The 12,193-nt window shown below is 39.3% G+C and overlaps 1 protein-coding gene across 2 annotated transcripts in view; it reads left to right on the top strand.

Moving 5' to 3' along the window:
* The first annotated feature begins 3,459 nt into the window (after positions 1-3,459).
* Positions 3,460-12,193, top strand: part of LOC309701461 (uncharacterized protein) — a 36,011-nt gene continuing 27,277 nt past the window's right edge. For both annotated transcript variants that reach the window (XM_082525688.1, XM_082525689.1), the window contains exons 1-11: positions 3,460-3,803; positions 3,935-4,092; positions 5,098-5,672; positions 7,948-7,968; positions 8,060-8,119; positions 10,552-10,605; positions 10,697-10,741; positions 10,931-10,957; positions 11,311-11,355; positions 11,467-11,511; positions 11,854-11,907. In XM_082525688.1, coding sequence (XP_082381814.1) covers positions 3,942-4,092; positions 5,098-5,672; positions 7,948-7,968; positions 8,060-8,119; positions 10,552-10,605; positions 10,697-10,741; positions 10,931-10,957; positions 11,311-11,355; positions 11,467-11,511; positions 11,854-11,907 — 1,077 coding nt within the window. In that variant the 5' untranslated portion in view covers positions 3,460-3,803; positions 3,935-3,941. The remainder of the gene's footprint in view (positions 3,804-3,934; positions 4,093-5,097; positions 5,673-7,947; positions 7,969-8,059; positions 8,120-10,551; positions 10,606-10,696; positions 10,742-10,930; positions 10,958-11,310; positions 11,356-11,466; positions 11,512-11,853; positions 11,908-12,193) is intronic.

Below are 12,193 nucleotides of genomic sequence, written 5' to 3' on the forward strand. Positions count from 1 at the left end.
GGGAGATGCAGACCGCCCCCATACTCTGCAACCCGCCAGCGAAAGGGGGCCCAGGCCCATCTGGACCGGGGCCCAGTTCAGATCTCGCAAAACTTTTGCGAGATCCCAAGTTTTTTTGCGAGATCTCGAAAAGGTCCGTCTTAATTTTTTTTCCTTCCATGTCTCCTGCGGGGCTCCGTAAAAAAGAGCCACCAGGTGCTAAAAAATAAACCTTATAGACTCAAACGTTAGAACAGGCTTTTGCCCGCATAAATAATAAATACTCACAAAGAAAACGGCGGCTGTTACAAAAGCAAGGCTAATCAAATAAGTTTTTAATTGAGATTTAAAAGATTGAATTGAATCAGACGCCCGAATAGCTAGGGGGAGGTTATTCCAGAGGTAGGGTGCGACAGCGGCGAATGCGCGGTCACCTCTGGTCTTGAGCCGAGAACTAGGTCGCACCAGGAGCATTTGGCCTGCTGATCTAAGCGCTCTCCCAGGGATATAAGAGCTGAGGAGACCCGTAAGAATTAAGAGGGGGGTTATTTTCTCTAGTCTATTTGAGAGAGCTTTGCAGATTATTTTAAGGTCTACATTTATAAGGGATATTGGACGATAGCTTGAGGGATATACAGGGTCTTTGCCTGGTTTTAGCAGGAGATTAATGTTTGCAGAATTCATATTTCATGGAAGTCTGCCCTTTTCTTTGATTTCCAACAACGTTCAGTAAAAAACTGGCGCTAGAATCGTCCAGAATTCTTTGTAGAGTTCTGCAGGAAAGCCATCTGGACCCGAAGCCTTATTATTGGGCACACTTATCAGGGCTTCCTGGAGTTCACCTGGCGTCAGTGGTGAATCCAGTGCCATTGCTTGAGTGTCTAATAATTTTGGAAGAGTTGTTGTCCAAAAACTGATCAATTTCTTTTTTAGATGGGTTTATTTGTGGTCAATACAACGTTTTATAGAAATCCCTGAAAATGTTGTTTTTTTGTTTTGAACAAGATTCATCTGTGTTCCCAGATGAATCTTGAACAGCAGAATCTTGTTTTTTCTTTCTTTATTTTTAACTGGTTTGCTAGAAATTGACCGGATTTATTACCATGTTCATAATTTAGTAAGCGTAGTCTTTGTACTAAGAATTTATGTATATTTTTTTTAATCAATTATCTCATTTAATTCTAGTTTTGTTTTGCCTATTTTGTTCATTGTTTCTTGATCTTGGTGAGACACGTAGGCTTCTTCTAGGGATTTGATGTTTTTTTCTAATTCCTGAATATTTTTGTTTTCTTCTTTCTTTTTATGTGATGAGAAAGAAATTATTTTACCTCTCATCACAGCTTTCCCTGCTTCCCATCTGCTTCCCATAGAACAGATGCTGAAGTTCCGGGAGTGTCTTTATAGTCTAAATATAGAGTCCATTCTTTTTAAAAATATTTAATAAAGTCTTCATCTTTGATAAACATGTGAGAAAAAAAGTACATTCCTTACTGTTGGGGTGAAGGGAGCGCCATGCATCACAAAGGCCAAAGTCGCTCATATACTGTTTGATTATATTTGGACTGCCAATTACGCTGAGTTCCTGCTGTATTGAGCCTATCCATTTCTTCATTTAGTCCAAGTGTTATTCCAGTTTCTGAGTTATGGGAGTCTGGTTCAAGTTATATGGTTAAACCCTGGGAATACAAAACTCCTCTGATCCAGTACTGCACAGATATTATAATATATTTCAGGAGCTATGAAACTTTTCTTTGGAACTCAAAAGGATTCATGTGGGTCCAAATTAGACCTACTGGTTCTGAACAATATAAATAAATGAATATTGAAAATTCCATCCAGATGTACTCTCAGAAATATATTACACTAGTATTTACCTGTAGACACTACATTGGTCTGTAAATATTCTTATTAGTTTACTTAGTTCGGAGTATTGTAAATGTCAGGAAATCAAGTCAAAGGAAAAACAGATAAGTGCTCTGGGTGTTTTCATAGGTGGATTCTGGTAACTTCTTTTGCACGGTGTGTTACCTTAAGAGTACGGAGCCCCGCAGGGGACATGGGAGGAAAAAAAAATTAAGACGGACTTTTGCGAGATCTCGCAAAAGTTTTGCGAGATCTCGCAAAACAAACTCGGGATCTCGCAAAACTTTTGCAAGATCTCACAAAACAAACTCGGGATCTCGCAAAACTTTTGCGAGATCTCGCAAAACAAACTCGGGATCTCGCAGGCCACCAGCTCGAAGCCGACCGGGAGGTCGAGGCACGATGTGCCGGGAAGGCGGTGTTCCTCCTGGCTGTAGTAGGTCTCGACTTCCCGTTATCTCCGAAAACGTCGGAGCACTTTTGCAAATATGTGATGTCTTGTAAACCGAACAGGTATCTGACGTTTACACAACTACATTCACGCCTGAAAATATCTTAAAAGTGTATTTTGTGACCCAGAAAGAATAATATTACAACTAAGTAGCTGCCGCCATCGTTGGAATTCAACTTTTCAACTCCCGAGTTTGTTTTGCAAGATCTTGCAAAAGTTTTGCGAGATCCCGAGTTTGTTTTGCGAGATCCCGAGTTTGTTTTGCGAGATCTCGCAACGGGGCTGCTTGCACTGGTTAACCTACAGAAAATGACCATGGAGTGATTGTTCCCTTGGCTTGATGGAGACTTCAAGCTTTATTTTCTTTTACTCTTACTATTCCTTTTAGCCACAAATAGATTCTAAAAATCCAATATACATTAGCGGTATATTCAGACAGAAAAAACAATGAGCTAAATGTTTACCTCTGTTAATGGTGGGGTCCAAAATCTGAGCTAAAAGGCTGGACTTACAATTATCAGGTAAACACAAATATGAATAAATATTAAAATAATATTAAAATAAATACTACTGGCTTAGATGGAAGGCTAATAACATGTACAGCAGGGGGTCAATGGGACATTTTTAGATGAGCTTCTGTCATACATCTATAAACTGCAATGAGTTCACAGTGGCTCCAAGAGGCAAAATAGTTACCTGAAATAGCTAACCTGGACTTCAATGGTCCAGTCATATTGACAGTTAGATAATAGAGTAACACCAGTGGAGAGGCTACAGCTCAGGAGGTAGAGCAGGTCAACTACCAATCAGAAGGGTGGTGGTTTAAGCTCTGGGCACTCGAATCTGGATGACCAAGTATCCTTGGGCAAGGATAACACAAAAAAGCACTTAGGTGTATAAAAAGTGCTTGGATGAGTGAGGCATCTTGTATATTGAAAAACTAGATAGATTGCCCATTTTCTCACCAGACATATTATAATATCGTTATCTTTATGTCCTAAATTGCCCTACTGCCACAAAACACACTGAAAACACGGATAAATACTCACTTGGAACCCAACCAGCAATTACAAAAAAATGAGCTTAGAGGGAAAGGTTACTGGTTGCTCGATCATGTCTTTCTAGAATGTCTGTAACTGCCTCTCTACCCCACCCACACTCTCACCCAAAGGGAGCGATCATCAGAAAAAGGGCCGGACTTCTCTTCATTTAATGCAAGCTTGGGGATGGCTTGAATTGATGGGAGTCCCATGAGAGCCAGAATAAAGGTTTGGGGTTTTTCACTGCTGCTTCAGCTTCTGGTGTGACCATATGCTGCCTGCTGCATCTGGAGACTCTGCAACAACTTCTGCAACAGGCCAATAAACATGACGCACAGGACATGGAATCAAACTTACTCTGACTGAAGAAATTCTTATTTGTCCTATTTTAAACTTTTTCCTGAATTTCACTGCCAGGAGAGCTACGGAGTACAGGGCACAAGTTCTTAAGGAGTCAGCAACACTGCAAGGTATGCATGCTTGATGGCTGAGTCTTAAACATTTATGCTTGTTAAAGCTTGTTCTGTGAGTGTGTACAGGGTTTTGTGCGCAGTATTCAAATGCATCTCTTTTTAAATCGTTTTTCCTTTACCCCTGTTAGAGAAGTCATGGTCCCCTCCATGCACTGGCTCCTGCTGCTGTGGGGACTTCAGGGTCTGTTGGCACAGGACTATGAAGAAGGCGATGAAGAACCAGCGGTAACCCCTAAGAAGAAGAACAAAGTATATTCTTCAAACTTCATACCTCCAAATGGCAAATGTAAGTTTTTTGTTTCAAGAATTTCTAAGAAAACCAGAGTCTACTTTTTTTCTTTTCCACTAATACTCTAATTTGGAGGAAGTGGTGTGGAATTTGTTCAGGTAAGGAAACAGTACAGCTACAGGTGTAAAAAGTAGAACATGATATTCAACAAGGACATCGCTGCAGGATGCAATCCACCTGGATTGATCGTATCTCTGAGGCTTCTCAGAATCATCCATCTCCCTCGTGACCATTCAGTGCTCTGTTACCCAAACGTTTTATTCGCTCAGAGTCCTGTTTCCCCAGGCACATTCTCTCTGTGACATATTCCCGTGAAGATTAATGTGATTTATCCTCAGCCTGTATTAGATCTGTGACCTCCTTCCACCAAGGTTGGTGCAGCAAGTTGAGTTACTTTTATTTTCTTTTTAAAATGACATGTCACATTCACAAAGTCATCACACTGTTCTGGAAAAGCGATCAGCCTATAACAGTCAATAAACCTAATAAATCACCTTTCCCCCCTCTAGAGGACAGTCTGATAAAAATGTCACCCCTAGTAATGAAATTTGTTTGACTGTGATCAGTGGGGTCTTTGCATTTGGCTGGTATCATTAAAATGAAAATTTCCAGCCAACAAATACAGGAAAATTCATTGTATCCAGAGGTTTGCTGTGAAGCTTAACAGCTGTCCTGTAACAGTGAAATGCAACATGTGCTTTGTTTGCTAAATACTTACTTGGTCCTTTACGCTCTGCATTTTAAATGTTAAACATTAGTTGATATCACTCATTGGTTATATATATATAACATAATGTAATATGTTAAACATAATATAATATAATGCGATTCGATTCTGACCTGAGGCCCTTTGCTACGTGTCGTCTCTGCTCTCTTGTCTTGTTTTCTCCTGCCTCTTCACTAATAGCTTCATTAATATTTAAAAGCTGAGAGATTTCAGTTTAAGGCAGCTGATATTTTTGCTATTGCATGTTTCATAAAGCCTAACTCCTCTCTTTGCAGCGCTTGTTGATGAGGACTGCAGTTTGGAGATAGCTTTTCTTATCGATAGCTCAGAGAGTGCCAAGGACAACCATGCCCAGGAAAAGCGCTTTGCCTTAGACTTGATGGACCGGCTGCAGGGCCTGCGGCTGCAGACTGGACGGGGGTTGAGTTCCCGTGCAGCCCTCCTTCAGTACAGCAGTCACGTCATCATAGAGCAGACTTTCAAACAGTGGCGAGGCACAGAAGACTTTAAGGCCCGAATTTCTCCAATTGTGTATATTGGCCACGGCACCTACACCACCTATGCCATCACTAACTTGACCCGCATCTACTCAGAAGAGTCAGATACCAGCAGCGTAAAGGTGGCCATTCTGCTCTTTGATGGCATCTCTCACCCAAGGAACCCAGACATATTTTCAGCTGTGGCTGATGCCAAGAACCAGGGTGTCCGTTTCTTTGCCATAGGAATCACGCCTGAAGCCAACGAGCTGGCTAATAAAGCACAGCTGCAGCTAATTGCTAACTCTCCAGCTTCCCGCTACCTTCACAACCTGCAGGACAGAAACGTTGCGGAAAAAGTTATTAAAGAAATTGTGAGTAAAAACAACATTTAGTTTTTGCTTGTTTTGGATTGTATGCTACAGACTGGCTTATTAGCTTTTTATGGTACACTGCAATAAAAAAAAATATTTGCCCCCTTTCTTGATTTTTTAGTCTTTGGCATTTGTCACACTTACATGTTTCAGATAATCAAACAAATTTCAATATTAAAAAAGATAACCAGAGTAAACACAAAATGATGATTTAAGTTATTAAGCTGTAATGCTGCCCAAGCCTTCCTATGAGACAAGCCTTTATGTGTTTTTCTGGCTTGGACTTTTCCCACGGATGCCATTTTTGTCCAGGCTTATTCTTCCTGTTGAACCCTGACCTTAACTGAGGAAAGTGAAGATTGCATTTCTTAAGTTTCTTGAAGACGTTTCACCTCTCATCCGAGAAGCTTCTTGAGTTCGTAGAGAGTCCCAGATTTTAAGCCCTATGGGAGTGTCATGCACCCCCTACCGATCGTCTACCTAATCACACGAGCCAAGGTGTCAAAACGGGTGTGGGTCAGTGGGTTCACCTGAAACCTTGGCTTGGATTGTGACCCACACCATTTTCACACCTTGGCTCGTGTGATAAGGTAGAGGATCAATAGGGGGTCCATGACCCTCCTTAGACTTCGATGACCTTGATGACTGAGAACCTTTACAGACATTTAGATGTTGTTCTGGGTTCTTTTGTGACCTGTTGTATTAGTTATTGAGGCACTTTTGGACCACTGTTTCTAGTTTTCTCCATTTGTGAATAATTCTTCATGTGGGTCAGTAGAGTCCAAAGTTTTTCCAGACTCTGTTCTTGACATTGTTTTTCAACAGTTTTTTTTTGTTGTTGTTTTTTTTAAAGAAAGAGTCATGATGTGTTAGTTTCTGAGATCATTTAGCAAACAGGTTTGTCAAACAGGTTCTTTTTAAGTGATTTCAGGATTTATCGAGTATGGCATTAATCAAGCCTGGGCATGCCTAGTGAAAATGAACTAAGCTTTGGATCCCCCCCCTCCCCCCTTAAATAATCATTAAAGAACCACATTTTGTATTTATTCATGTTGCTTTTTCTCATGCTAAAATGTGTTTAACCTGATGCAAAATTTCATTTTTTGCTTTTTGGGGGTTTGACAAATACGCACTAACGCTAAGAAATCATGCAGGGTGCAATTAATTTTTCATGGCACAAAAATATAAATTGCCCAATTATAGTTTTCTAAATACATTTTCATTTAAGCACCTTGGAAGAAAAGCCTACGCTCATGCATGTTCAGACTTACAAGTTATCATTCTGAACTGGCTAGAAACCATATACCTACGGCTCTTACACTGCTTGTGAAATTGCATGTATGTTTGATATTTGCCTGTTTCCAGAGGGGAAAAGAATTATGACAGATAAAATCTTCAAAAAGCCATTATGCAGACAGATGCTTTCCAAATCAAAAGTCTTTAGTATCTCAAGGCACTGAATAAGCACTTCCACTGCTGCTGCCATTGTTACCACCCACTGCTTTGATTTCTTGCCTTATTGCATCCCCTATGTACACCTGCTACCGGCTGCCATGGTAATAGATCTGCTGTCATTAGCAATAAAACTCTGTAGAGAAACGTGATGAAACTAAGAAACATTTTATGTTGACTTAAGTTAGGTAAGTTAACTTTTATAAGTATTTCTGCCAAGACAATTGCAGCATGTGTTGCTCTGAAACATTCTCCAGACATGCTTCCAGGCTACTGGCAGCAACATGTGCTTCACATTATAACTCTTTGTGGGAAAATTGGGTGCAGTAAATACAGCAACACAGCAAACCCATGCAAGCATGCTTCATCATTCAACAAGCCCCTCAAATGCCACTCAGGCTTCAAACTTAAGCTTTACTGTTGACACAGGTGGTACACATGACAAAGGAAAATCTTTATGGAAAACCTGCACCGAGGTTCCCAGAACACTGGATCTGACAGACTGAATTCTCATGGCATGCAACAGCCCAGCAGCATCTACACTCACGACTTTCATCTCATTGCCTTGTACAGTCAGCATCTGTATGTCATAATCATGTAGTCCTGTCCCAGCTGAGAACTTGTCTTTTATCTTTAGTTCCCATTGAACAGCAACACTCAGGTCCTCTAATAACAGACGTGTCTTTAGATGTGTGTTTTGAAGCCAGAATACTGAGAATATTGTCTTACCTTCAATTTTGAGCTACTCTGTTGAATTGTATATATGTAAAAAAAAAAAAGAAGGTTACAACATCTTGATATTGTTCTGCTTCTTCCATCACAGACGGCTGTGGCTGATGAAGGGGTAAGTCTTGAGCCTCATGTTTTTCCAGACATATTTTGTTATATATGCCCCTGTATGGTCCATCTCACTCTTCTTCTCTTGTTTTTTGAAGTGCCCCCTGCAGAGCAAATGTGCATGTGAGAAGGGTGAGAGGGGACCCAGTGGACCTGCTGTGAGTATGCCAACATCTATGGAGCAGAAAAGTGTCCAATAATCAATAATTACTAAATAAAGTATTTAATATGTAACTAGATAAATAAAATTGGGTAACATTGCCTTTTTTCTTATGTAACAACACAAGGAAAATAACTGCATTTTACATATAAATAAAAGATAAATATTTAATTTAATTTTACAGAGTTGCTCAAAACCAGGTGTGAGAGGTGTGACCTCTATAAAAACAAGGATCTTGAATGTTCACTAGTCTGTAGCAATCAGATATTTGTTAACACAAAGCAGGAGACTCATCATCAGTAACCTTAAAAAAATCAATCACTGTTCTGCATCAATCTGGAAAGAGTTATATGGCCATTTTCAAATAACTTGTAGTCCATCATTGTACAGTGAGCAAGATTATTGAGAGCAGAAAATATTCACAAATTCCCAAACTTCACCCAAATGTCAAATATTGCAGTGCTCAAAGAAATTACTAAAAAAAAAAGCCCAAGAGCTACTTTTCAGACTTTACAGACTTCAGTTAGCATGTTTAATTTTAAAGTTGTTGCCAGTACAGTTAAAAAATTGACTGAGCTATCAAAATTACATATACTGGCTCATATATATATATACGTATATATTTGGCTGGATGTCCTTTAGTAAGTCAACTCTGCACCAGATGCTTCCTGTATCATTCTGATGGATATTTGACCAAACTTGTTTTCATAGGTCATTTAAATTGGTTGGTTTCCTGATAGAGACCCTGTTTTTAATCATAGTTTCAATATGGCTGAGGTCAGAGCTTTGAGATGCCCACTCCAAAAAGTTAATAGTTTGCTTTATCTTGCTTGTGTTATCTATTCAAAAACCAGTTTTGATGTGGGTTTGGGATCATTATTATGTTGGAACACCCAAATATGTCCACGTTTCAACTGTTTACCTGATGATTTTAGATGAAGTTAAAGAATTTGGAGTTGGTCCTCTTCATTATTTACTTTTTGTAATGTACCAGTATCGCTGGCAACAGAAAAGCCCCAGAGGCTAGAGGCTACTAGACAGTTGGTACAGTGTTCTAAGTTTTGAGCCTCACCCACCGAAAGCCTCCAAACATACCAGGGTTGGGGTTGTCACTCACTATAGAGCTCTGTTTAACAGAAGCAAATAACTGCAGCATTTGAATTCTAAATATCTTCTTCAGAGAAATACAATTTAGAAGAAGTTAAACAGTTTGAGTACACTGCTAAACAGCCTTTCTTCAGTTACATTTTTAGCTTTAGTCATTAGAAAATTGTATTTTCTGCTTTTCCAGATCAAAAAATAATAAATTAGAATGACATTTAAAAAACGCCACTATGTAAAAATTTCTGTAGTATAAAGTTATGAAATTATATTTAATAATTCATTTATCAATTTTCAATTGTTATCATTTATTTTACAGTCATAATCCATACTTTTCTACTGTGCTGAAAAGACATTGACGCCAAAACTGGCTTGCTTGATAACAAGCACAGCACAGATAACAACTCAGTGTCTATGCCAAAAGACTACTTGCACATTTTTGGAGGGAGTTTAGTAAATCTTATGGTTTTAAACAACCCTGAAGCAGTTAGAGTACATTCCTCTAGCGATTTTTTTCAGAAATGATCTAAATGTACATGAGAAATCTGCTGAATCACGTCTGTTAAAGCAACCCGTGAACTTTGGATTGTGTGAGGACACATCTCAGCAGATACAATGTTACAATGAAAGACCTCCTTTGCCTGCCAAAGCCATGTCGTGACAAGAGGATATCTTTTATTGTGGCGAGAAGGTCAGCTTCAATTAGACACTGCAGTTTTTCTTTGATGTATTTTCACAGGATGAGAACAGCGTAATTACCCTCTCAAACCTAATGCTCCAAAACCAAAGCTGTGTCTATCTGCACACACTGACGGAAACACTGTATGAAGACAGACACACACAAGAAGGCGTATACTTACAATGTAAGAGCATGCATAGTTCACAACACAAAAACAGCAAAAACAACCAGACGGTTGTTCGTCTACGGACTTACACTCGCATGCAGACCACATCTCTTTTGTCTCATCTGCTCCCAGACTCAGCGGCTGTGATGAACTGGAAACATGTTTCTGTTAAACAAAAAGAGCTGTTATACTGTGCATTGCAGCACAGCAATAGGAAGAAGGAAGGCTATTTTATTGGCCTTCGCTTCCACTGACAGCTGTTCAACATGCTGAAGGGTCTCCTGCAAGAGATGGCATGGGCCAGACTTAAAGGTGTATTGCTAGGTAGTTACAGTAAAATACAGTTATTCACTATCTGTACTGGGAATAAAGTTAATTAAATAAGATTTAATATATTTATTTTATACAAAGTATTAACAAACAGAAATGTTACTCTGTCGATGATTATGTATCTTTAACCTTGCTACAATGTTTTTCTCTACAGGGCAAGAAGGGTCGTCCTGGAGAGGATGGAAGCCCTGGCCCAAAAGGACAAAAGGTGCAGACTTGTATTTATTTCACACAGTTAAAGCACATGCAAACAACGTGGCCTGCCTTTCCTTTTTAAACTAAAATTCCCTTTTTCACAGGGTGAGATTGGGCTCGGTGGACTTCCAGGTCGAATTGGAGCAGAGGTGAGCTTAAATCAAGTTGGTAAGGTCAAGGCTAAGTCAAGACTGACAAATTCAGTGTGAAAGCCTTAACATCGCTCTTCCATAAATCATTATTGTAGAATGAGAAGAATGAAGTATTTTTTTGTTAACTGTATTCCAGCGCTTTTCTCTTTGTCTTTATCCTCCTGACGTGATGTTTTGTACACACAGGGAAAACCAGGATACAAAGGGGAGAAGGTAATGTATAGATTCTAGTCTCTCTTTATGTCTCTCTCTCTGTCTTCATGGTTACGCAAACTTCCCCATGCTTGTGGGAAACTACAGAATTATATCCTCCGTACATGATATAATACAGTAATACTGGAAATGTGATGCAGTTCAGTTTTGTTTCAGTTTTACAACTTTGTTCAACTATCTTTGATGCCAATCTTGTGTTTACATATTTCCCATTGTACAATGATAAAGTTATCCTTGGGCATTACACTCTGTGTCATAAATGTGTCACAGAAAAACCATGGGATACAAGTCCTAAATTATGCATAATGATGCTATACTAAAGAACTCACCTAACACTTTTTATTCTATCACAGGGAGAGAGGGGGGAGTGTGGCACACCTGGAATTAAGGGAGACAGAGTATGTTGCAATTTGAATGCTGTGAAACAAATCTTATATGTGTTCAAATATTACAAAGTTGCTAAAGCACTGCTTGTGAATATGAAGCTTGACAAATGTCATTTATTACAGGGTCCTGAAGGACCAGTTGGACCAAGAGGAAATCGTGGACTTCAAGTAAATTTAAATTTTTATATCTCTTGGTATCATATCAACTGTCAAAACATCCCACAATGCACTTAAGAATGATTAAAAAAAGAGGACAAATTTGTGTCATTAAATTGTATGATATTTTTTAAATAGTGACTGTTAGTGGCAGGTACACATCAACAGGTGTAGCCTATCCATACAGCCTTAGCATGTTGTTGTTCAGGTCAGTAGGACATCAGGACAGTATTTTTATTTCAAAGATGTCGGTCTATGTTATCCATAATTAATTTACATTAACTTAATGTACTACTTCTGTCTACTACTTACTTATATATAAGTGTGTCACTCACACACTCATTTAACTTTTAGGGCTTATCCGGCCCACCTGGTGATACTGGACCTGAAGGTGTGATGGGCAAAAAAGTAAGTACTCCTCTGTCTCAATGAAGCCAATTGCAGTGGTTGACATGTTTGAAGCTTCCATCTAAAATACTGATTGTATGTAGTGTAGTGTAGCCTCGGTTCACATAATGGGTAGAGATCACTGCATCAGAGAAAGCCTCCAGCAGTCTAGGACTATTGCACCGTAACTAAAGGAGGATTCAGTGTGATCTGATCCAGCCCTGACTATAAGCTTTATCAAAAGCGTAGATGAGAGTACTTGAATGAAGAAGTTTGAATGGGTGGGTAAGTTGTATAAAATGCTTTG

The sequence above is a fragment of the Aulonocara stuartgranti genome (genome assembly GCF_965226115.1).
Source record: "Aulonocara stuartgranti genome assembly, chromosome: 23".
NCBI lineage: Eukaryota > Metazoa > Chordata > Actinopteri > Cichliformes > Cichlidae > Aulonocara > Aulonocara stuartgranti.